Source organism: Erpetoichthys calabaricus, chromosome 1, assembly GCF_900747795.2.
Source record: "Erpetoichthys calabaricus chromosome 1, fErpCal1.3, whole genome shotgun sequence".
NCBI classification, from domain to species: Eukaryota; Metazoa; Chordata; class Cladistia; order Polypteriformes; family Polypteridae; genus Erpetoichthys; species Erpetoichthys calabaricus.
This window is the reverse complement of record NC_041394.2, coordinates 325,506,474-325,532,938: the sequence shown is the minus strand read 5'-3', so window position 1 is coordinate 325,532,938 and position 26,465 is coordinate 325,506,474. Positions and strand designations below refer to the sequence as shown.

Genomic DNA, 26,465 nt, shown 5'->3' with positions numbered 1-26,465 from the left:
GAAATTGACCCATAGTCTTTCTGCTGTGAGTAAAAAAAAATCTATCTGGCGCATCTTCTGCGCAACACCAGATCAACACACTAGATTTGTTCTGTTGCCTTGAGTTGATTTTTTTTTAACACAAACTATAATACACATCTTAGATCCTTAATAAATCATATTTAATTCAATTTATTCTTGTTAAACACACTCCCATTTATGAGCCCAGTACTCTATACTATAAATACAAAATGAAACATGAAATGCTGAAGAAAGTGTTGAAACACGTTCTGGGCAACATTTTGTAATATATACAAACAATACACAAATATATGTATAGTATAGCTAAACTTTATGCATTCTTAATTCTTATTTTAAATGTTTTGCACAAGAATACTGAAGTTATTTGTTTATCTTATTTGTACGATTTCAGGTTTCCAGTAGATCCTAAGCGCAAGGAAATCTGGATCCAGAATGTCCGACGAGAGAACTTCATCCCTGGTCGATATCATTTTTTATGCTCTAAGCATTTTCAACCTTCCTGTTTTGACCTGACTGGCCAAACAAAGAGACTAAGAGGTGATGCTGTCCCCACGGTATTTATTAATGATTCAGGGAGCAAGTGTAAGGTGAGTATGACCATTCATTGCCATTGTCTTGCTTTTAGAGTTGGTAGCCATTTTACACAGAATTGTTTATTTCAGATGGATGGATGGATGGATGGATAGAGAGAGAGAGAGAGAGAGAGACAGAAGATAATATATTTTTACATTTATATAGCGCTTTTCTAACTACTGAAAGCACTTTGCATGGTGAGTAGGGATCCACTTCAACTACCACAAATGTATAGCATCCACCTGTATGATACAATGGCAGCCATTTTTGTACCAGTACACTCACCACACATGAACTTTTAGGTGGTGAGAGAGAGCTAGCCAATTAGAGACATGGGATGATTGGGTGGCCAGAATGACTAGGCCATAGATGGCAATTTAGCCAGGACAGTGGAGGTTAAAAATCCAAATAAATATAAAGAGGTTAAAATCAATAAGGCATAAAACTGTCCCTTTAAGTATCTACAAACTCTGGTGAAACTCCTCTACCTTGGCATCTCCTTCCCTTATCCTGACTGGACCTTGCAGGAAGAGAAGACGCCAAACCAACAGGCACAGACAACCTTCTTAAATGAGCCTGTGTCCCTGCTGTTCCATGGCTCACAGTAAGGTTCCAAATCTGAGGCTCTTGGACTCCCACTGCCTTCCCAGACTTGTGCAGAGAGTTGCTTGCACGCCAGATCACTTCAGCTCCCTGAGACATTCAGCCTTCAGCAGCCCCGAGCGTCGACCGCACGCTCTCCTCAAGGGGCTGTCTTTCCCGGCCGTCTGCCTTCTCTCTTGCTCGCTTGCCCTTGCACTGGGCCTCTCTTCCGTCATCCTGCCTGCTTCTCTTCTGTCTTTTAACCTCTGCTTCCTTTTGTTTACTTTCTGTTCTCTTTCATCCCTTTTCTGTGTGCTGTATCCCCTGTAACAAGAATGAGTCGGAGACATCACAAAGGTTTGGGGCAGCCACCCGTATATTATGCTTGGCTGCAATCGCTCTTTTTAAGTACACGATGTGAATCGTTCAGAGTCCAAAACAGAACTGCCTGTACTGAGGCAAGATGGCAGTTTTAAAGGCCCAGAAGGGAAATGACGTCTTCGTTGCAGGAAGTGGGAGTGGTATCCTGGTGTTCGGAAGTGACGTCATCCTCGGGGCCGTCCAGAGGCGGGATTTCCCGGGACAGGTCTGCAAGGGACTGAGAGAGATAGTCAGTACACTCCGCCGCCCCCTGGCCTGGCGTAGAATTACAAGTGTCTAGGCCCTTCAGCTGTTTCCCATGCGCACGTGTGTGACACCCCCTTAAATGCCTCCATGTGCACAGCACCTCATACGTGAACTGTGGAAAACCAATGAAGCAATTAAGACAGAACACACCCTCACGTGCAAGCATGCTCCTTCTCAATCACCACACCAACCTCCTGCAGCCGTGCGAGCATGCACACCCACGGGGATTGATCCAGCTATTTATTTATTTATTTATAAACAGACCAGCTGTTTTGCCATGTACCCACTATACCACAGGTGTACCCTGCTTTTTACAAAGGTGCCCCATGATATTTAATGACCACAGAGAGTCAGGACCTCGGTTTTATCTTATCTGAAGGATGGCACCATTTTTTTAACAGCACAGCGTTCCGATCACTGCACTGGGGCATTGAGATCCACACACAGACCACACGGTAAGCACTCCCTACTGGCCTCACCAACATCTCTACCAGCAGCAACCCAAGCTTTTGTTAGATGGTCTGCCATCCAAGCACTGGCTGGGCTCCAACAGGCCTAGCTTCAGGTGGATGACCTCTTCTGAAGTGCATGTGGAAGTTTTTATGGTAGACAGATAGAAAGAAAGAATTGTATTTGCCGACAGTGGAAAATTTGTGGTGCTACAACTATCATTTTCCACTTTATTTATCCAATCCATTGTCCAACTGTCTTGTACGGCAGAAATAAATAAGATGCATATAGATATAAGCTGTTTATCAGAGTGAGTGAAACATCACCAAATTCATAACAGTACATTTTCATCTATTTATTTAGTTGACATTTTATAAATTGTATTGATAGTAAAAGCAGAAGAACACAATTGTTTCCATGTTTTGAGCACAGGTAGGCTGGGTGAATGACATTCTCACAGTAACACTGGAAGTCAGTGGTAGGGTGCTTTACAGTCCAGCATCTTAGCCCAGGGGTTTCCAACTCCAGTCCTGGAGAGCTACTGTAGCTGCAAGTTTTCATTCGAACTCTTTTCTTAATTAGTGACCAGTTATTGTTGCTAATTAACCATTTCCCTTTATTTTAATTGACTTTACTTGAGATTCGGACCTTAAACAGCACTTAAACATAAATTTGATGTGAGGTGAGCCAACAGATGACCAACTGAGTTGGGTCCTCAAACTCCAACCAACTTCATTCAGTTTCTTAATTTGAAGCCAATTCTTGTTGCTAATTAAACCTGTTATTTAATTCCTTGGCACTCATTCTGCCGTGGCAGACATTTCCAAAATTGTTGACTTTCTTTTTTAAGAGCATTGTCAAAATGTTTTGTGAACCTGAGCAGATCAACATTACTGAGGCCTTCACCTTTCTTTATTTTCAGTTATTGTGTGATGGATGCAGGTTGTTGTTTATGTGTTGGTTCATTTTGTGTCTTAATATTGTTTGGTTGCTAATTAAGGAAAAAAGAAATAATTAAGGGGCCTGAGTCTTAAGTTGTGCATTAATTAAAATTAAGGCAAAGAGTTAATTAGCACAAAAACTGGTCACTCATTAAGAAAATTAGAATTAGAATGAAAACCTGCAGCCACAGTAAGTAGCTCTCCAGGACTGGAGTTGGAGATCCCTGCCTTAGCCACTAGAGATCTACACTCTATGGCAGTGATGGCGAACCTTTTAGAGACCGAGTGCCCAAATTGCAACCCGAAACCCACTTATAAAGTGCCAACACAGCAATTTAACCTGAATACTGAGGTTTTAGCTTAGAAAAAACAACTCATACATTGACATCTTTTGTCTTAAAAGAAAAACACAATAACAGAGCTTTTAATGATACAAACAACTTTTTATTAAAAGGTAAAAGTTTGCATTTGGCATGCTTTTGAACAATTAATGTGATTTTTTTCTGTTGTATGCATGCTGATAATTGATCTAACCTTGGCTCATACTTTGTAAGTTTGAGAGCAACACATGCAGCACTCAGGTCATCTGTTAGTCTTTTTCTAGTGTCAGATTTGATATAATTCAAAGCTGAAAACAGCTGCTCACAAGCATAAGATGATCCAAACGAAGTAAGGAAAGCAATCCCAAGTGCTTTCTTTGATTTAAAATTATTTGGCAGTGAATTCCACACTTTAAGGATTTCATTTTCAGAACTAACTGTGCTGTCCTTTGTCATCCCTTCTATATTCTCGTGTTTCACGCAGGTCTCCCCCATTAACCTCCATTCCTGTTCTCTCTCTCTTTTTTTCCCCCCTTTACATCTGCCTTGCGCTTTTATTATATATTACGGGGATGTGGATCAGGTGTTACGATTAGCAACTCCCGGCAACAATTACGGACGACTCCTCACCTGTGCATTTAAGCGAGAACCACCCGCATCATGAAGCTACCGGGAACCGCTACGGCCACACTACCACGCCACTTCTAAGCTGCGAGTGCGGTGATTATCTAATAAAACTGGCCTTTTCAATTTTGAGCTGTGGACCTGCTATACCACATCCCCTCTAAGCTACCTCCTCTTCAACCCCACCACGGGAATCACCTTCACTATAGACTCTACAGGTTGCCGTCCATGCCGCACCCTCACGCTGCATGTGAGCCACCCGCCTTACCCCAGACAGGGGAGGGAGGAAGCGTTCCCATTGGGCTGCTGGGTAAAGGAGCGGGTGATACAAGAAATGTCCTCAGGCGTGCATGGAGAGGGGGAGGGGAGCAGCCTGGCCCCGCATCCCTTTGGCTTTCTAGTAACGAACTCTGCGCTGGGGCGACGGCACGCATGCCCACAGAGAGAGCTCTGAGTTCCCCCTCTGGCACGTGTGCCATAGATTCGCCACCACTGCTCTACAATGTGACATCAGTAAATCTGATTACACCTTGCAGAGTTAACTTGAAAGAAACCACACAACAAAGAAGGAAGGAAAGACTCTATATAGAAGGCATCTAATCCTTTTGTCATTTCTTGAGGATGACAGTGCTACTTTCCATGTAGCTTCATAACTTTGGTGAATCAAGTGTCTGTTAACATGTATATACTATGCACCAAAAATCTAGGAGTAAGTAAAAGATTTATGATTCTTTCTAACTAGAGCAACTAATTAGATGTCCTCTCCTGTTGCTGATTGAGATTACAGTGGTTCAGACATTCTGTGACTCTCTCTCTCCTTCTTTCAGCTGCTCCCGTTGGGGTTGCCACAGCGGATCGTCTTCTTCCATATGTTTCTGTCCTCTGCATCTTGTTCTGTTACACCCATCACCTGCATATCCTCTCTCACCACATCCATAAACCTTCTCTTAGGCCTTCCTCTTTTCCTCTTGCCTGGCAGCTCTATCCTTAGCATCCTTCTCCCAATATACTAAGCATCTCTCCTCTGCACATGTCCAAACCAATGCAATCTCGCCTCTCTGACTTTGTCTCCAAACCGTCTAACTTGAGCTGACCCTCTTATGTCCTCATTTCTTATCCTGTCCATCCTCGTCACACCCAGTGTAAATCTTAGCATCTTTAACTCTGCTGCCTCCAGCTCTGTCTCCTGCTTTCTGGTCAGTGCCACCGTCTCCAACCTATATAACATAACCGGTCTCACTACCGTCCTGTAGACCTTCCAAAAGGGTTATTTAATTTGTTTATTTATTATTAATAATAAAAGAAAACATGCATCATCCTCCTTTTATATCATCCCTCCCTGAAATTGTTAATATGGTATCATTCAGGCTTCTACTTACCATCTATTGCTTAAGACGGTTTGCTTAATCAGTGTGAAGTTTGTAGACTCTCAGTGGTGAGGAAAGGGAAGAAAAACATGGAAATAGGGAGGTGCCAGGACAGCCACGCGAGAAGACCAGGAAGTGAAAAGGCTCAGAGGAAAAGTTGAAAGAAATAAATATCCCTACAGCACTGGTCATAACGTGCCCAGTTCACAAACAACTAACTGACAGTCAACACCTGACACTGGAACTGGATGATCTGTTAATACACAGTGCAAAGAGTGGCTGTAGAATGGAGACTTACAAAAGTTAGAAGACACTGACTCTGAGGATTGGCAGGAAGAGGGCAGTGCTAAGACTGAATGCCAGACTGAGATAGCACTGAGCATTGTGAAGCCTGAACTGGGTAGTTATAGTGAAGCAGGTGTTAAGCATTGCATTTACTGTTCAGTTTAGATCCTAGTGTTCTACTGTTGTCGTAAGCTCAGGCGATTTGACTGGATTGAAGACATTTGTGAATGCAAGCAGCTAGCTTATTCTTAATCACAGAGTGATATGCAGTTCCTCATAGGAGAGTAAACTCTTGAACAACTAGTAAGGATTGGCCATGGAATGTGTACCCAGAGTCAATAAAATATGTAAGTTTTTGTTTCATACCTTGGGATGGTACCATAGACTTGAGTTGATATCCTTCACAATCAGAGCCATCTTTACTATATTTACAAAGCCATACAAGTTGTATGGAAGCAGCAGTAAGAAGAGGGTGATGTGTTTCATGTTGGTTGGGTGTATAAGTAAGAATTTCACTGCAGTCGGTACAAATGACAATACTGCAAGGACTATTCTCACATTACCGGGCTGAAGTGACTCAAATCCAGTTTTTTTGCCTTAATGTGATATAGATTTGATGTTTTCACAGGAATCCAATTTTTGCCAAACAGATTTGAGTCACTTTCATATGTGGTTCAGATACATATCTGATTGATGGCCATTTAACAAGAAAACGGTCAAATTGCAGTTCATGTGGTTGTTTTGCCTATACATATGGGATGAGCGTTACTGTCCTCCGCCAGCACCAGCAGTGCAAAAAAATAACAACGGAGGAGAGCTGTAGCTGTGACAACAGTCACAGTCCCACGATTGCTGGCTCCTTTCTCATACCCACACATCTCTTTGATGCAGCAGTGCCAGCAATACCTGCAAAAACATCTAAAGCTAGCCATCTGTGTTTTTTCTCCTTCTCGACCTAATCACATACAATTGATGAACTGTTTGCCATTCTCCAGAGCAAAATGCGATTCACGCACTAGCAACTCGCATTTTGTCAGTTTATGTGCCATGAATCGTCTTTGAAATATGATGGATTTTGCTGTTGGTGACACAGATGACTCGTGCACAAACATATCAGTATGCACATGTGTGTCATTTCAGAGGATAGATTAATTTACATTACATTTAGGTCATTTGTACTTATGAATACGAGCTGTCAAGATAGGCAAGTCAGATCTGTGGTAAAAATCAGAATTAAGCAAGGAGGCTTTTAATGTGAACATAACGTAGGACTGCTACAACTACTACAAAGGCAGACCAAAGACATGGTGGAAATGTTCTCTCTCCTTTCTGTCTCTCTTGCATGGTTGAACTGGGAGTGCCTATGAATTTCAAGAAAAATCTGGAGACTGTTACCAGGGACTTCTGAACTCTAGTCTGATCTGGTTAATGCCATGATTTGCTAATATTGTGTCCTCAAAGGTCGCCAGTGTTTTCTCCATTGTTAGGTCTGCTTCCTTGAAGTTGGGACTCATGTGTAATCGAAGTGACGGGATTAAAGGATGGCTATTAGTGCAAATCCTTATCTAATCTGCAGGTACCAAATCTGTGAAATATTGAAAGTTTATCTTTGTACTATTTTATTGCGTGTACTTTGGGTTTTTGCTCTCTTGTTCTCTCGACCATGATTATTGTATTGGGCTTCAGTTTTGTTTTGCTTAAGTTTTTTTGTTTTATTGTGTTTTTTATGTGCAACGGCTTATCTGCCAGTTTGCTGACAGGACAGTTAGCCAGTTCATACCACAACCCTCACTTCACAAAAACAGTATAAAAATGAAACACGAGATGAAGTGATATAAAAACAAGACTATCTCGATGGTGTGCAACTGATGTGGTGCAAAGAATTGTGAAAATGAGTACAGTAATCTCTCCTCGATCGCGGGGGTTGCGTTCCAGAACCCCCCGCGAAAGGTGAAAATCCGCGAAGTAGAAACCATATGTTTATATGGTTATTTTTATATTGTCATGCTTGGGTCACAGATTTGCACAGAAACACAGGAGGTTGTAGAGAAACAGGAACTTTACTCAAACACTGTAAACAAACATTTGTCTCTTTTTCAAAAGTTTTAACTGTGCTCCATGACAAGACAGAGATGACAGTTCCGTCTCACAATTAAAAGAATGCAAACATATCTTCCTCTTCAAAGGAGTGCGCGTCAGGAGCAGAGAATGTCAGAGAGAGAGAGAGAAAAAAGCAAACAATGAAAAATCAATAGGGCTGTTTGGCTTTTAAGTATGCGAAGCACCGCCGGACAAAGCAGCTGCAAGGAAGGGAGCAATGTGAAGATAGTCTTTCAGCATTTTTTAGAGGAGCGTCCGTATCCTCTAGGTCAGTGTGCGAACAGCCCCTCTGCTCACACCCCCCCTCCGTCAGGAGCAGAGAATGTTAGAGAGAGTGAGAGAGACCGAGAAAAATAAACAATCAAAAATCAATACGTGCCGTTCGAGCTTTTAAGTATGCGAAGCACCGTGCGGGAAGCATGTCACTTGACAAAGCAGCTGCACGGAAGGGAGCAATGTGAAGATAATCTTTCAGCATTTTTAGACGAGCGTCTGTATCTTCTAGGGGTGCAAACAGCCCCCCTGCTCACACCCCCTCCGTCAGGAGCAGAGAATGTCAGAGCAAGAGAGAGAAAAGCAAACAATCAAAAATCAATACGTGCTGTTTGATCTTTTAAGTATGCGAAGCACTGTGCAGGAAGCATATCGCTTGACAGAGCAGCCACATGTAAGCCCAGCAAGGAAGAGAGCAATGTGAAGGTAATCTTTCAGCGTTTTTTGAGGAGCGGCCGATTCCTCTAGGGGTGCGAACAGCCCCCGTGCTCACAATATATTTGAGGAGTTTTATTTAATACGTAATACGCGCTCTGGTTGGGTACCTTCTCAGCCATCTGCCAATAGCGTCCCTTGTATGAAATCAACTGGGCAAACCAACTGAGGAAGCATGTACCAGAAATTAAAAGACCCATTGTCCGCAGAAATCCGTGAACCAGCAAAAAATCCGCGATATATATTTAAATATGCTTACATATAAAATCCGCGATAGAGTGAAGCTGCGAAAGTCGATGCGCGATATAGCAAGGGATTACTGTATTCAACATTAATCAAAAATATCTAACATTGAGAGATAAAATAAAAAAAGCAAAGAAATATCTGAAACCAACAAGACAGAAAACCTATAAATGGCATTGGATATCTGCAAGTGCCCCTCACATAATGATGTATATTCAATGATTTCTGGCAGCAAAAACAAAAAAGTAAAACATAGCCTGGAAGGATCTTGAAGTACACTGAAATATTACCAGGTAAACAGTAACAAATGTCCGGTGCGATGGTGTGTTCCCAGCAATCGAACGGCTTTTAATCTAGTTGGTTTAAAGCCTACAAGCCACTGTGATCTTTGAGGACCAGAACTGCTGTCCAATGATTTACAGAGATAGGGAGTCATATTGTATATTACAGTGGTGCACAACTAAATGGCCTTGTAGAAAATAAAAATGTAAAAAATTGATGCTGCAGGCAAATCAAAGACATAAGGTACTTTGTAATGAATTTCTGTGAAAGGCTTGGTATATAATGATGTTTAACTGAATTAATTTGTAATTCTCATTTCTTTTCTCCTTTTTAAGGAACAGCTGGATCATGGACCCCCTTCAGGACAAGTGAATACAGATGACACAATTAACCCAACTGGCAGCAACTGGCTTGTGCATTTAGATCATAACTACAATTTCAGAGATCCCCAGCAAGCTAAGCAAAGAGTGGTCATTTTGGAAAGAAAGCTGTCACTGCTGCGGAAAAAACTCAAGACCTTCAAACAGAAAGAACGCAGGGCTAAGAGGAGACAGATGAGGAAGGCTGTTGCAGTGCTGAAACCCGGACTGCTGCCTGCTACCAGTAATGAGACTCCAGCACCAGTACCCCTGCTGTCACCTTCTCTGCCACCACCGCCACCCCCTCTTTTTGTTTTTTTGCCTTTGAACACTTCAGATCGAGTCTCTCAGGAGCAGCTGCCTTGAAATTTTGTAACCTGAAAATAGTACTTTTTGATAGGCTTGAACAACATGCACAATGTCAACCAAAGTTAAGAGAATTATGTGTGCCACTCTTGCATTTCATATATTTTGTTTTCCTTTGATGACAGCTTTCAGATGAGTTTGACATTGGGAACGGCACTTGTGTGGATTTGGACGTCAAAGTGTTGCAGACCTTTGGTGTAAATTTAATATTCGTTCATGCTGTGTTAGTAGCTCTCCAGCTTTGGATTTCAATGTCTTTTGCTATTCCCAGCTCAGAGTGACAGGGGAACTCACTCCTGCAGGTAAGAAGCTAAATTAATATTACAGCCTATATAGTTTACTTAGTATTTTCTTGGATGTGATTATAGGTGTCTCAAAGTGAAGTATGCCATGGCTGCGTCAATGAGGCATAGTGTCAGATATACAGATATAAAAATAAGTTGGTTAAATCCTCCAGCAGTGCAAACAAAGCTAATCTGCTAACCTCTGGCTCAGCTTATTTAGATGTTCCTCAGCTGACTTCTGCTAATCACTAGGCACCTTCTGCTTATATTTACAAGCTGCACTGTCTGCAAGTGGTGATCAAAAGCAGTGCCTTCCATAATGTTTGGGACAAAAACACATTTTCCGCTCTGCTCCACAATTTAGAATTTCATATCAAACAATTCATACGTGATTAACGTACATATTGCAGGCTTTCATTTAAGGGGATTTGCATACATTTCAGTCACACCATGTAGAAATAACAACACTTTTTTACTTTCTTGTATATGAAGCAAAGTGAATGGATAGTAATCGTCCAAAAATTCGACCTTGAGATTTTGATGAATCTCGACATTTTAGACGTCCCTGAGTCCGACTTACTTTTTTGTAGGAAAAGTATTGTAATCCTGCAAAAATTCAATCTCGAGGTTTTGATGAATCTCGACGTCTTAGACGTCACTGAGTCCAACTTACTTTCTCATAGGGAAAGTATTGTAATCGCCCAAAAATTCGATTTCGAGATTTTGATAAGTCCGAAAATACCATTTTTGGAATTATGTCTGTGTGTGTATGCAAACAGGATAACTTGAGTATGCTTTCACTTAGGTCAACCAAATTTTGCATAGAAGTATTAGGTATAAAACGTAAATTTCTATCAACTTTTGACCTATTTCTTCAAACAGGAAGTGGTGCTTTTTTATTCATGCATCTGCAGAGTCTGGTTTAGTCAAGTTTACATTTATAATAATTGTTCAATATATTATTAATTTCATTTGATTTGTTGTTGATGGTACTTTAATGTACATAATATAAAAATATAATCATGGTCTTGTGGTTTACTCCTCAAATATCCATCCCCACGTCTGGGTATACGAGAAAATCTAGGGGAGACCACTCCCGATTTTTTTTTTTTTTTTTTAAAACATGGTTCTCCCCCCCATTTCAAGGCACCATAATGTTTTAGACACTGCAATGGCATGTCTATTAAAGCAGTCACATTGAGTACTTTGTCGCATATCCCTTGCAGGTAGTGACTGCTTGAAGTCTTTTGAAGTCTCTGATTCATAGACATTACTGGGTTCTCTGTAATCACGTCTGAATTGTTTAATTTGCAATTTTAAACTTTGGAGCAGTGGGGTAAGTCAAGTTAAAATGTGTTTTTGTCAGAAACATTATGGAGGATACTGTAGTTCTGCACCTGACCTAATGAAATGCTAGTAAGCCAACTAAGTTTTATTTTTACAACAAAATCCCTGTGGACACTAATCCACTTGTTACAACGCTCACAGACTTTTCTGTGCCACTCAAGTAAAATGTTTGTCTGTTGTAATTACTCTTGTGTGGCTGATGTCATGTCTTCAGCATTGATATATCATGTTCATGGAGGTAGCCCTTCAGGTTGGGTAACATTGATCTAGGAATGGAGAAAAAGGTGAGTGTGACATTTGTTCAGTCTGTAATTTTACTTTTGCATTCCATGCAGTGTGAGAGGGGACATGGTTATGAAGCAGAAATGGGATGGTCAACAGCTTTCCTTGCCGCTTTAACAGATTGACTGCCACAAATGCCAAAGAAAATTAGCATAATATTGAGTGATTATGTGGGACTTTTAAACCATGTAGTCAATGTAGACCATACCCTCAACATCCTAAAAAATTTGCACATGATCTTCCCAGCACTCCATTAGACTTTGAATTTCTTTGGTATGGGGGAATTCATCACCCTACCATTGCTTCCATTTTTGTTTGGATGTGAGTTCATAGTAATTTATCCATGTTTTATCTCTAGTTATGAAATTTTTCTTACATTTCTTTTGGTTTTAATCCATTAGTTTGAAATTCTAGTTGGAACATTGGAAATGGTGAGGGTTCGTTTTAGAAGACAGTACTAATTACAAATCTTGCTCATTTTTAATTGTTCATGAAGAATAAATTCTTGCGTCCTATAATTAATTCCTACAGTGTCTCATGCACAGACACTCTTCAGTTATCTATTATGATTTGCTCCATAGTGGCAAGACATTGTTCTGTTATTGATACCAGAGGTTGGCCAGACCTTGGGTCGTCTTTGAGTGATGTTTGCCTTGATAGATTTCTGCACTGTGCCTCTTGATTTTGGTATATGAAGAGGACTGGTTCTGGTATGCATTGAGTAGAGGAGAATAAATCTCTGAAGTCATATTATTCTCTTGCATTAGAAGTTTAATAATAGCACAGTACCTGACTTTGCAGTTTTAAGCATCCACGTTCATTTGGTTGGAAAACAAGAAACATCTACTTTATAATAAAACACTTAGGTTTGTGTTTCCAGTTCCTCGGAGCAATCTGATTGATTGGTCAGTTTGGGTTTGGTGATGCGACGAAAGAGGAAGTGCAAGTGTGAGACGTGCAGGGAGCAGTAAAGTAGTATGAGGTACACTGAGAGAGTCTTCTTCAATGGTGGCAAGTGTAAAACCAGACAGGAGGTGAGAAAAGGGCCTCGAAAATAATGACAGAGTCTGAGGAGCAGGCTTTACGAGAACACACTTGAGAGACAGAGCACCGGTGAAGAGACATTCTCATACATGTGAATACAGAGGAATGGAACTGAAGGTACACATAATTTAAAAATATTTTCTATCCTTTGCCCTATTACCTGTCTTCAACAGATGCCATGGCTAGTACACTATAAACCACAAATGAAGTAAATTTGTAATTCACTTACTGTAGTACACAGGAACACGTATTTGTCAGCACCATAAAATCCACATTTAAGTGCAGATTCAAAATTTGATACATTCTCTGGCCCGAGTTCCTTAAATATTTTTTTTAGAAGTGGTAATTTATAGTAACATTTGTGGCAAGAACGACACTTAGACATTCATAAATGTTTGGGGCAGCCACCAATATAGTGTCCTCTGGCTGCAAAAAAGCTTTTAGTAGAACAGAGCACTGTTTACTCGACGGAGTCCAAAACCGAACTGATGAATACAGACAGAATGGCAGCTTTAAAGGCCAGTGGAGGAAATGTCATAATCGGATGCGGAACCGGCAGTGACGTCATCCGAGGCACCGGAACCGGCAGTGACATCATCCGAGGCGCCGGAACCGGCAGTGATGTCATCCAAGCCGCCGGAACCCTGTGGGATTTCCCGAGAATGGTCTGCAAGGGATCGAGAGAGACCGTTGGTGCACCCCGCCGCCCCCTGGTCCGACGTGAAATTGTCATTATTGGTTGACTCCTATTTGCACGTGTGTGACACATTCTATTATGTCCACTGCAGATTGCTAATGCTTTACATATCTTAGTTATCCCATGTTAAACATATACATTCTGAAACTGAAACATCTAAATAGACTGCACACAAACCCATTGTTGGCCTGTAGTACTATATTAACAAAAGTTCAGCTTCTTAATATTTTATAACCCGGGACCATAGTTAGGTGTGTACACATAAAATGTGAATTCCTTTTTGTTGTCATATCTTCCTGCTTGTCTGTCTGTCAGTCTGTGTGAAGCAACTCAGCTCACAATGAATTGATTTTGTTGAAATTTTTTACTCTTGAAAGGTAATTTGTCTGGAAAAGTCCATTTTCATAGGGGTATCCCAAAATTAAATCTTTGAATTTGTTCACATTTTTGAAACTCTAAAGCTCCCATTTAAAAAAAATGATGGGAATTTTCAAAATGATGTCTTAAAACAGAGAAACAGTTACTGACCAATTTAACCTTTCAAAATCGGGGACATTTCCTGTCTTATATGTCCAACAGACGCTTCTGTCAGCAGAACAAATCCTTGGTACAAGTTATTGAAACACTAGGAGGTTCCTATGAAAGGTCCTCAGCATAGGTTTTAATTCTCCATTGGTGGTACTTTTACAGTTTTTCTCGGTTGTTTTGGGCAAATTCTCAAATGAAAATGGTACTTCTCATAATCGCATATGTAAACCTGCACATCCTCACAACAGAATGTTATTTCTCATTTTTTGTGTTTTTACAAATGATTTAGTTTTAGTTTATATAGGCTTAGGTATATTCACTCTGAATAGCCCATATATTAATTGTGTTAGTCATGTTGCCAAAATTAATTATATGGTTTTCATCCATTTAGTTCTGCAAATCATTTTGACATGTATGCATGGTGTAAGTCGTCATATGCAATAATGTTAATTCCGTTGGTAGAAGGGTTCCTTCGATGGTGAAGTATAGAGAAAGTAGTTTAAATGTAGATGCTTAAGCGGATGGTAAAACCTGTCCAAATGCAGGAGGCATTGTTGGAATATAACAGGACAGAGAGCTACCGTCCCTGGGCAGCACCGGTGGCACATAACTATGTGTGCCATAATATCTGAGAACAGTGTGAGTACACACATTCCTGTAATTGGGCCCTACAACTCCCAGCACCTACTGGTCTTCATGGATACTCTCTTCAGGGATCTCAGTAATGGATGCTTCCTACCATGACATTCCAGCAGATTGTTGTAGAGGGCTGTTGACAGATGCAAGAAGATTTTTTCCTCGATTTATTGCAATGGAGAATCTCTCTCTCTCTTTGTATGTGTATATAACATTGAAAATGTATTTTTCTGTCTGCCCGCTTTTCACGAGAGAACTACTTAACGGATTTAGATTGGAGTTTTTTCTCTATAATTTGCTTGAACATTCCAGTTGATTTTGTGACTTCTCTCATCGCGCTAAGAGTAATAGTTTGCTTGTGGTACAATGTTACTATATGCACAAACAATACAATAATAACAAAGATGCATTCATTGTACTTCAGTCACCCTGTTGTACCTGTTTAACAGGTCTGTAAAGACTGAAAATTCAAAATGCCAGGCAGTGGCAATGGTGGGGTCTCCTTTGGATCCCACACTAATCTTATTGAGCCAAATGAGAACCACACTTTTTGTGAGCTGTACTAGCATTTAATGAACTAAATATAATGTGTAGTACTGCCACCCCATGTTAGTAGGCTGGGCATTTTATTGACATATCAGGCATTGGGTTCAAATTATGTAATAATGCAGGAATTGCAATCAAAACACCAAAAAAAGCTGGAGAGAGAGACAAAACATGACTGTTGCTTTGTGGGATATCCTGCAGTTCACATGCTCTTCCATGTTTGTTATCTCCTATATGTATAATTTCAGGTTTGAGTCCAATGTCGCTGATACTCCTGATTTGATATCTATCTATTGTCACACACGCGTGTTTAGGAGGCAACTAAAGGGCTCGAATACATGTAATTCCACGCCGGACCAGGGGGTGGCGAAGTGCACTAATTCTCCCTCTCAATCTCTTACAGACCATTCTAGGGAAATCCCGCCCGGCTCTGGGGCAGCCAACGACGTCACTTCTGGTTCCGGTCCTGAAGACATCACTTCCTGTAATGGCCTTTAAAGCTGCTATCTTGTTAATATTGAGTTAGTTCTGTTTTGGACTGAATAGTGTGAACATGGATCTGATGATTAAGAACTTTTGCAGCCGGGAACAATTATACGGGTGGCTGCCCCAAACCTTCGCAATGTCTTGTGATCTTTATTCTATCTATCTATCTATCTATCTATCTATCTATCTATCTATCTATCTATCTATCTATCTATCTATCTATCTATCTATCTATCTATCTATCTATCTATCTATCTGTCTATCTAGGATTTTTGTCAATCCAACCACAATTGGATGTGCTTATTCCAGTTGACAGTTGTTGGGGCAGAGGCACATCTTTGGACCACTAACTGCTACCCCTGTAAATGATACTAAGCACACATACCACAGGCCAGTTTACAGCTGCCAGTTAAACTCATCTGCATATGTTTAGGATGTGGAAGGACACCCTGAGTAGCTGGAGAAAAACCCAAACAGACATGGACAGAGCATGGACACTTTGCACACAAAAAGTGTCTGTTCTAGAATTCAAGCTCATGGCCATAATCACTATATTTAAAGCTACATAACCTGGTTGAAGTACCCTGAGTATGGCTCAGTCACCCATCTCTCTCTCTCTCTCTCTCTCTCTCTCTCTCTCTCTCTCTCTCTCTCTCTCTCTCTCTCTCTCTCTCTCTCTCTCTCTCTCTCTCTCTCTATATATATATATATATATATATATATATATATATATATACTGTATATAAAAAATCCAATGTCTGTCTGTCTGACTGCTTTTCACGGGAGGACTACTTAATAGATTTAGATTGGGTTTTATTCTATATTTTGCTTGAACATTCCGGTTGATTTTGCGACTTCTCTCATCATGGTAAGAACCCTAGTTTGCTTGTGGCAGTGATTTATTCATGCTAATCAGAGACAGCTTGCGGGCCAAAGGGAGGGGGAAGCATGATGTCAGGAGTGGGGAGCCGGGCAGGGTCCTCCTCACTCACGCCCTAGCCTCCGTTTGAATCGCTATACCTCTGGCCACGTTTTGGAGCATACTTTGCCACAGCTTAGCTAGTGATACCTGTTTGTTTATTGATTTTTAAAATTTGTCCTGTTTCACTACAACGTGGGCAGAGCCACGGGGGACGGCTAGTATTAGATATTGATGAAAATATGTGGCCAGACCAGCAGGAGCGACAACACAACTTGTGATGTAGAACTGGCCTTTTTCTTTCTTATATAACTACCTAAAATACTGTGTGCATTTTTAAAATAAAATATAACTTCATATTTTTTGAAAGATTCCAGAAATATATTTGGTTCCATTTGTAGCATTTTAATTTCTGTTTTCCTAAATAAAAAAAACTAACCTTACAAATGTTAGTTTTTCAGTCTTGCAGAAAGTACCGATGTGGTAGAACCTTTTAATTGTTTCTAGAACATAAGTACACGTGGATTGGTACACAAAGAAATTCAACTGGTTATAAAGAAATGATAGTGAAGTAAACTGAGCAACAGTGGATCAATTTTAAATCTTAAAATATCTGCATAGTATATTTTCATGTTGACAACACGACTAAATATTTTGACTTGTATATCACTAGCCAATGGTTCAGAGATTTCACATTTTGGTGGCAATGATTAAATGGTTGACAAGAGAATTGCATGTTGAAACAGAAATGAAAGGTTTTGAATTAATTAAATCATTTTCCTGGTTATCCAAATTATTGTGTTGTAGTGTACAAAATGCTCAGAGTAATGCACAAGCAGTTAAGAGAACCTTGGGACTGTTTAGAGAAATTGTCCAAAGCAACTGTAAAGATATGATTTTTAAGGATCAACAATAAGTCCATAAACCCTCCATGACCCACAGCCCAAAAAAAGTACATCAGTCAATGCTATTTTCACGATGGCCGAGTTGGAATCTGGTGCCTATGAAAGCCTTTTCAGCCTAACCCCTTATTTCAGTTCAATTTTTTAACTATGTGATATTATGTTATTGAAAACCAGTTATTTTACATACTTTAATACATTGTAGAGGGGTGAATGATGAAGCAGGGCAAAAGCCAAATACATTAGGTACCAACTGTACAAAACCCTGTTTAATGCCAACAAAATTAAGAAAGTTCACACAAAAAATCTGCACTAGCAGGTACTCTTTGTTTGGGACAAATCTCTTCAGTCAGTGTTGTCTCCGAGTTGCACTTTCTCTGCCTTTCCTTTATCTCTTGAGTATTCGCAATCGTGGTCAGGTCTGAAATAAGACGCCACCTGTACTGGGTGGACCAAAAGGGCTTCCTTGGCTTTGTTGCCCTCAAGGGGCGTTTTCTCGAGGCACCGTGGAGGGGAAAAGAGGAGACAAGGCTATTGGCAACAGCACCCACTTTCATCCCGGGGTGGTACTATATACCTTAGGCAACCCACTGGTGTGCATGTGTGACAACATGTAGTTATATTATTGCTGTTTTCTGAATGTGACTCATTGCTGCAAAACTATAAAAAAAAAAAAAAAAATGTTATATCGGTCTTTGAAGTAAATAAACAAAAAATTAAAATGTTCCAGCTTTCAAAACAGTTAACTAAGCCCTCAAGCATCCCTCAATCTATGTGCAATGCACACATTTCTAACTTCTTGTAAAACAATCCCACTCATTTTATAGTACTTGGTAGTCTAGCCCCCCTTTTTTATTAGGAGTGGGTGTGCCTTTTGAAAAAAAGTTTTGTGGCCCATTGATTAGAGTGAATTTCAGAAAGGCGACTTTGCTACAGTTGGTTAGGTTTGGAACCAGCTTTTGTCAGATTTTTCTATGGTATACTGAAGTATAATTGCATGCATTTCATAAGTTTCAAAGGCTTTTATTGACAATTACATTAAGTGCAGAGTCAATATTTGCAGTGTTGGCCCTTCTTTCTTTTTCAAGACCTCTGCAATTCGCCCAGGCATGCTGTCTGTCAATCAACTTCTGGGCCAAATCCTGACTGATGGTAGCCTGTTCTTGCATAAACAATGCTTGGAGTTTGTCAGAATTGGTGGGTTTTTGTTTGTCCACCCGCCTCTTGAGGATTGACCACAAGTTCTCAATGGGATTAAGGTCTGGAGAGTTTCCTGGCCATGGACAAAAAATCTCAATGTTTTGTTCCCTGAGCCACTAAGTTAAACTTTGGCTTTATGGCCCGGTGCTCCATCATTCTGGAAAATGATTGGTCTCACTCTCAAAACTTTTGGCCATGACTTTAGCGTGGCTGATGGATTCATGTGATTGGTATGCTCTTTCCATAAAACTGAAGTCTCTTTTATCTGCAGGAGATGCTTGACCTGCTCTTTCTCACTGCTTTAACACGATCTGTGTTATAAGAGCTGCATTGTCCCTAAATTATCAGGGCCTATAACTAAATGGAACCAGTAGCTAAAGGTACGCTTCATTAGTGAGTGACGCACAGCTAACTCTTGACTAGTTTTGAGGTTTCTCACATTAATAAATGACATGACAGTAACCTGCAGTACTTACTGGAGTCATGCTTCTTTTTTGGGATGAGGCCAGCTAGTAATAGGGTAGTCAGCATGGTAAATCAAAGGTTTTAATAAAGGAAGAGACAGAGAGAGCCTGAACAACTACATTACAGTATAATCATCGGGTCCCAGACTGGCCATTGGGAGACTCGAGAATAATCTTGATGGCCTGGCCTGTCTTTTAACTGATTTGGCCTGTACTGCAATGTTTTTTTTTTCTGTTCAACCTGAATACTACACAAATCATTACTGGACAAAGGAGGAGAGTGGGGTCATAAATGGAAAGGGTAAATGATGGAGAGAAAATGGCCAAGAGGAGCTGGAAGACAGAGAAGAAAAAAACAGGAAAGCCCTGCACTGAACGTGAAACTTCTTCATGGATAATTCTTTCACTGCACGCACACCATGCATTCAGCAGTTTACTTTTTTTAATGTTTGTGTAAATGCCATGACTAAATAGAGGGGCACCCTAAAAAGAAAAAATACAAAATGATTTTTTGTCAGAGTACAAAATGTTTTACCCTTGACTTATATCTGTTAAAAACAGGAGAGCCCTTCATTGAACTTGAAATTCTTTCACTGCACACACATCATGCATTCCAAAGTGCGGCACTTTACCTTTTCTGTATTTGTGTAAATGTCCTAACTAAATAGAGGAGCACCCTAAAAAGAAAAAATACAGAGTACACAGTACACAGCTACTTTGAGCAGCTGTTTAAAGCTGATCCTCTGGCTAGGACAGTGGATATCTCTGCGTCTACAGTTCTGATCCTCCAATTGCCTCTGAACCATCCAACCTAAATGAGATTGCACAGGTGGTGAACCAGCTGAAGGTAGGGAAGGCTGTAGGGATCTGTGGTATCTGGGGTGAACCTCTCTAGGCTGGTGGTAAGGCTGTCGTCCTGGCATTGCAAGCAATCTTTGCTTCCATTTGGGAGACTGGCATCATCCCAACTGATTGGAAAAGCAGGACTTGTCTTCCCTATCTGGAAAGGAGAGGGTGATCGCCTGGATTGTGGCAACTACAGGGGGATAACACTGCTGTTGGTGCAGGGTAAGGTCCTCGCTAGGGTCATCCATGATCACTTGCTCACCTACCAGCAGCTGGAGCCGTGTGGTTTTATGTCTAAGAAGTCTACCATCTACCACATCCTGGCACTGAGCGTTCTCATGGAGCACAAACGTGAATATCAGCAGAGTTTCTTTGCAGCCTTTGTCGATTTTCGTAAAGTGTTCGACTTAGGATGTCCCACAGGGTAGCTCGATCAACTGAGACTCCACAGGATACCCCTGAAGGTGCTGGATATCATGGCTGGCCTGTACACTGGTATTGTGAGTGCTGTGCAGAGTGGAGGCAGAACCTCTGTGTTTTTCCCAGTTGATACTGGGGTTCGTCAGGGGTGTGTTCTGCTTCTACTCTGTTCAATGCTTATATGGACTGGGTGTTGGGCAAGGTTGTGGGGTCCAGCGGCTGTGGGGCATCTGTTGGTGAAGAAAGATTCACGGATCTTGATTTTGCTGATGATGCTGTGATCTTCGCAGAGTCAATGGAGGCTCTGATCGGGGCTCTCGAGAGACTGAGTGAGGTGTCCGAGTGCCTGGGCTTGTGTCCTGATAAAAACTAAGATCCAGGCCTTTAATGACCTCTTGGGCACAGCCGTCAGCAGTGTGTCTGTCTGCGGACAGAGCACTGACCATGGCGGGAGGTTTACTTACCTTGGCAGCGATATTCATGTCTCTGCTGACTCTTCCTATGAAGTCAGTAGATGACTTGGGGAGAGTATGGCAGTTCATGAGGAAAGGGGTGTGTGGCGCTCCCAATATCTCTCCAAAAGGATGAAGGTCCAAGTCTTTAGAGTCCTGGTGCTTCCTGTCTTGCTATATGGTTGTGAGACATGGACGCTGTCCAGTGACCTCAGCCAAAGACTGGACTCCTTTGGTACTGTGTTTGTTCGGACAATCCTTGGGTACCACTGGCTTGACTTTGTGTTGAATGAGTGAGGGAGTGTCAGTTATGGCACTGTGGCCATGTGGTGCGATTCCCCATGGGTGATCTGGCTTGGAGGATCCTCATTGTTGAGGACCCAAATGGCTGGATAAGGCCAAGGGGAAGCCCACTTAATACCTGTCTGAGGCAGATAGATGGTCATTTTTGGGTGGGATGGTCATTTTTCTGGACCGCATGTCTACCTGGGGGGATTGCCACCCAGGATCCCGAGCAGTTTCATCATATGGTGGATGTGGCAACATGCTGTACCAGTGCATGCTTCCTGACCTGACAGTTTTACACTTGACTTATATCTGTTAAAAATGTTATATTAAAAAGTTGCACTAATCGTAGCAGCGCATTTTTACCGTAGCTTGCAGTGACTTAAATGATTGTAAAAGATATGCTGAGGAGAGTGAGGCCTTAGATACTTGAATTATTATTAAATTCAGCTAGGTCATTAGAAAAATATAATTTTTGTGAATAGGAAAATTGCAGGTTGTAGGGGCCATGGAGGAAGGACAGGCATGCTAGCCGGGGAGGAGAGTGAACTTGTGGCCGGCCGGTAGGCCATAATAGATGGACTGGGCAAACGAGCATGCCAGGAGCAGTTCACTTCCCCACATGATAGGTGGCAATGTTCCTCAGCGCTGAAACCAATTAAGACACCCTCAGGGTGGCATGGGAATTGGAGTCCAGAAAGGCAGCCCTGTCAGGGTGTTTGGGCACTGCCAGGGGAAGATTGTCCTGATTCCAACATGACCAAGGCATGACACCAGAAGCAGTTTCCTGGTCAAATTCAAAAGGAAGCCTGCAGCCTTACTTGATAGAGTCAGGGCGACAATCTACTGGAAGTGGAAGGAGAGAATCTGTGATTATTGTGGTGTGTTTTGGAAAACTTGGAAAAAGTCTTGGAGACAAAAGAAAAACCTTTTATTTAAACCTTAAATTGTGCTGGATAACATTGTGTCTGTCAGTTGGGGCTTAGTGGTGCCCCCTTGTGGTTATAAGATGTATTTTTCAGGTGACTGAAACCAAATTAATTCCACTTAATAGTGGAAAAGTCATTCCTAAAGAGAAGTGTTTGTCAGTTTGAATCCATTACTGCATTATGAATAAAAATTGCAGTACAATTTTGTGAAATGTGAGATTACCTTGTATTTCTTCAGGGAGCACATCATGTAGAGAGGCAAGGTGCAGGGAGGGCTATAAGGACATTTACCATGTTTCTTAACAACACAGCAACAGGAAAGTCTTAAAGAAAAAGTGAGCAGAGTAGAGGTGCAGTTGACACCGTTTCTTGTAGAGCATAACCTGCCCTTTCAGACAAATACATCATTCAGAGGTCAGCTACATATGAATGAACCTCTTGTGAATTATACTTACTTAATAGCTTATTAAGGTTGTGGTGGTGTGAGCAGTGGAAATGAAGCAGGATCAGGCTGTAGATGGAGCACAGTAGGAGGTTACAAAGCAAAATAAGTTAAAAAGAATCAGCCATATTAAGTAGGAATGTCATTTTTTAGAGTGTGATGGAGAGAAGGTGGGTCTTTAGCCATTAGTAGACCATTAGACTCCTAGGACTGTAAATGCATATGATGATGTGGGTCGGTCCTACACTACCGGGTCCTTCCGGGGAGCCCCTTGAACCCGTTACCACCGATAATGTACTCGAGGGATGAGCCAACGGATGAGAACACTCACACAAAGCAAGGGGTAGATTCAATAAAGTGCACAAGTTCTTTTATTAGAACAATTCAAAATCAAACCGTGTCCCAAAGTGCAGTGCTCTCTTCCCTAAATAAATAATCCATAAAAATAGTGAACATCGTTGCGATTAAAACTCAGAACTTAAAACAAGAATAAAACCATCACAGTCATCAGGTCTTTGTTGTATCTGCCGAGCCCAGCGCAATGCCCACTTCGTCTCCCCAGCTCACCCATTGTTTATTCAGCTGGCAGAGACGTAGCAGCTGCAATCCTCTCCACCTGACCCTCCTCTTGGTTTCCTTGACTGGCGTCGGCCAGACTACCTGGGGTTGGTTGTCCTCACGTCTTCTTTCTCACACACCTGTAGTACCTCAGATCCCTAAAGAAAGATCCCTAAAGACTGCACCACAATCGCACCCACTCTAAAATATTAAATCAATGGGGATGATCTGCCCCTAGAGCACCAATGCTTTGCATCATCATGGGGACATCCACCACGCTGCCTTTCACACACCCTGGCTGGCTTGTCTTGCCACTCCTAGCAATGCTGTTCTCACAGCTTTTGTCTTTCTTCTGTTCTCCCTTCTGTCCCATGCAGGCATCTCTTATACTAGTGCTTCTCACGGGGCACAGGTGTGAATGCACTGCGCCCTCCGTGTCTTTGCAATCAGGCAGGCACCCCCAGCCATTCTCTGAGCGAAGTGTGCTCGCAACCAATTAGAGCCTGCTCTCTGGCAGGGTGCAATTATTTATTTAAAATCAGCACAGCACCATGGACCACATATCACAATGCACTGAATATTTCCAAACAAGAGGACACTCTTTTTCTTTTGTGTAGTTAGCTATTGGCTGCATCAGCATGGGTGAGTGTGGCTATGTGCACAAATGGGCACTGTGATGGACTGGCACTCTGTCCAAGGCTATTTTCCAGCCCTGTGTCATATGGGCTTCCAGGATTGGCTTTAGCCCCCTGTGACCGTGAATTTGTTTAAGCAGGTTTGAGAATGGTACAGTATGGCATAACTCCTTGCTCAAAGACCTTAATAATACAGTCATATGAAAAAGTTTGGGAACCCCTCTTAATTCTTTGAATTTTTGTTTATCATTGGCTGAGCTTTCAAAGTAGCAACTTCCTTTTAATATATGACATGCCTTATGGAAACAGTGGTATTTCAGCAGTGACATTAAGTTTATTGGATTAACAGAAAATATGCAATATGCATCATAACAAAATTAGACGGGTGCATAAATCTGGGCACCCCAACAGAGATATGACATCAATACTTAGTTGAGCCTCCTTTTGCAAATATAACAGCCTCTAGACGCCTCCTATAGCCTTTGATGAGTGTCTGGATTCTGGATGGAGGTGTTTCTGACCATTCTTCTGTACACAATCTCTCCAGTTCAGTTAAATTTGATGGCTGCCGAGCATGGACAGCCTTCTTCAAATCATCCCATAGATTTTCGATGATATTCAAGTCAGGGGAATGTGACGGCCATTCCAGAACATTGTACTTCTCCCTCTGCATGAATGCCTTTGTAGATTTCGAACTGTGTTTTGGGTCATTGTCTTGTTGGAATATCCAAACCCTGCGTAACTTCAACTTTGTGACTGATGCTTGAACATTATCCTGAAGAATTTGTTGATATTGGGTTGAATTCATCCGACCCTCGACTTTAACAAGGGCCCCAGTCCCTGAACTAGCCACACAGCCCCACAGCATGACGGAACCTCCACCAAATTTGACAGTAGGTAGCAGGTGTTTTTCTTGGAATGCGGTGTTCTTTTTCTGCCATGCAAAGCGCTTTTTGTTATGACCAAATAACTCATTTTTTTGTCTCATCAGTCCAAAGCACTTTATTTCAAAATGAATCTGGTTTGTCTAAATGAGCATTTGCATACAACAAGCAACTCTGTTTGTGGCGTGAGTGAAGAAAGGGCTTCTTTCTCATCACCCTGCCATACAGATGTTCTTTGTGCAAAGTGTGCTGAATTGTAGAACGATGTACAGATACACCATCTACAGCAAGATGTTCTCGCAGGTCTTTGGAGGTGATCTGTGGGTTGTCTGTAACCATTCTCACAATCCTGTGCATATGCCGCTCCTGTATTTTTCTTGGCCTACCAGACCTGAGTTTAACAGCAACTGTGCCTGTGGCCTTCCATTTCCTGATTACATTCCTTACAGTTGAAACTGACAGTTTAAACCTCTAAGATAGATTTTTGTAGCCTTCCCCTAAACCATGATACTAAACAATCTTTGTTTTCAGATCTTTTGAGAGTTGCTTTGAGGATCCCGTGCTGTCTCTCTTCAGAGGAGAGTCAAAGGGAAGCACAACTTGCAATTGACCACCTTAAATACCTTTTCTCATGATTGGACACACCTGACTTATGACGTTCAAGGCTTAATGAGCTAATCCAACCAATTTGGTGTTGGAGGTAATCAGTATTGAGCAGCTACATGCATTCAAATCAGCAAAACCTACTTAATCCACTTCAGGGGGCTGGAGCCTATTCATGTGATAACTGGGAGCTCCTCAGCAACAAGCCAATGAACAGTGAACAGATCCATCACATATAATTACAATGAGCAAAAAAAAAAGGAAGTACAGGAATCAAATATTTCAAATTTTCAGAAATGTAACTTGCACAAGTTTCAGTGTTGCAAATTCATAGTACAATTGTTAATTTTTAGGATGGACAGAGTAACAAACTGTAGTCTTCCTGATTCAATCCTCCATTCTAAAATATCTTACAACTTCTCTTTTTCCACAGTTGCTCAAGCTATGTATCCTGGGAAAATCAATGTGTCTCCTGCAATGAAGCCCATGGAATTTGAAGCTTGGTCTTGAGTGGACATCTACTGTATAGATGCTGCTAATGAGCCGTTCTGTAATGGAATAAGTCTAGTTATTCTAACTGCATGGAGGCCAAGCTCTACAATTTTAGAAATGGGTTGGTGAAATGATATTAGGAACACCTTTCTAGTAATCAGTATTTATACATTAGGACAGAACACCCTGCATCCTATGAGCCTTTTTTGATATTTTCTGTACATCATCCATTTGTTAACAACTATTAATCCACCAGTGCTTGCATTTTTCTTGTACAGTATTATTTCTGCTGCCAAACCGTTCATTAAAACATAAAGCGGAAGGCTGCCAGTTCAGCTTTCATCATCACTGATTTGCACAGTCAACTTGAGCAAGTCATGTTAGCTCCCCAGTGCTCAGATTGTAGGAAAGGGAAACAACCACATGCTGTCTTTAAAGCATCTTTGCTTTCTGTAGGCCTACTTATTCACACCCCACCACTTACTCATGGTGTCACCCGATTAGGCCATTTACCATACAAGTGGTTTTATACTTTCAAAGTTAAGGATAGAGTTGAAAGTTGGTTGGGAGAAAAGCATTGGCTAAATAATAAATGTTATGGATTTTATATGTAGAAAAATTTTATTTATCATATTCTGTGCCAATAAAAATTGTATACAGTATTGTAAAATAAACATTAATTTTATTTGAAATGTATAATAATTATTTTTCATATTTTACCCATAATGCTTCTATT

General features: G+C 41.2%; 1 protein-coding gene across 1 annotated transcript in view; it reads left to right on the top strand.

Annotated features, from left to right (window-relative positions):
• LOC114664446 (THAP domain-containing protein 2-like) overlaps window positions 1-25,807 on the top strand; it is a 28,914-nt gene extending 3,107 nt beyond the window's left edge. Inside the window, exons 2-4 of the mRNA XM_028818529.2 lie at window positions 413-608; window positions 9,459-10,150; window positions 25,671-25,807. Of these exons, the coding sequence (XP_028674362.1) occupies window positions 413-608; window positions 9,459-9,848 (586 nt within the window). The 3' untranslated portion in view covers window positions 9,849-10,150; window positions 25,671-25,807. The remainder of the gene's footprint in view (window positions 1-412; window positions 609-9,458; window positions 10,151-25,670) is intronic.
• The last annotated feature ends 658 nt before the right edge of the window (window positions 25,808-26,465 follow it).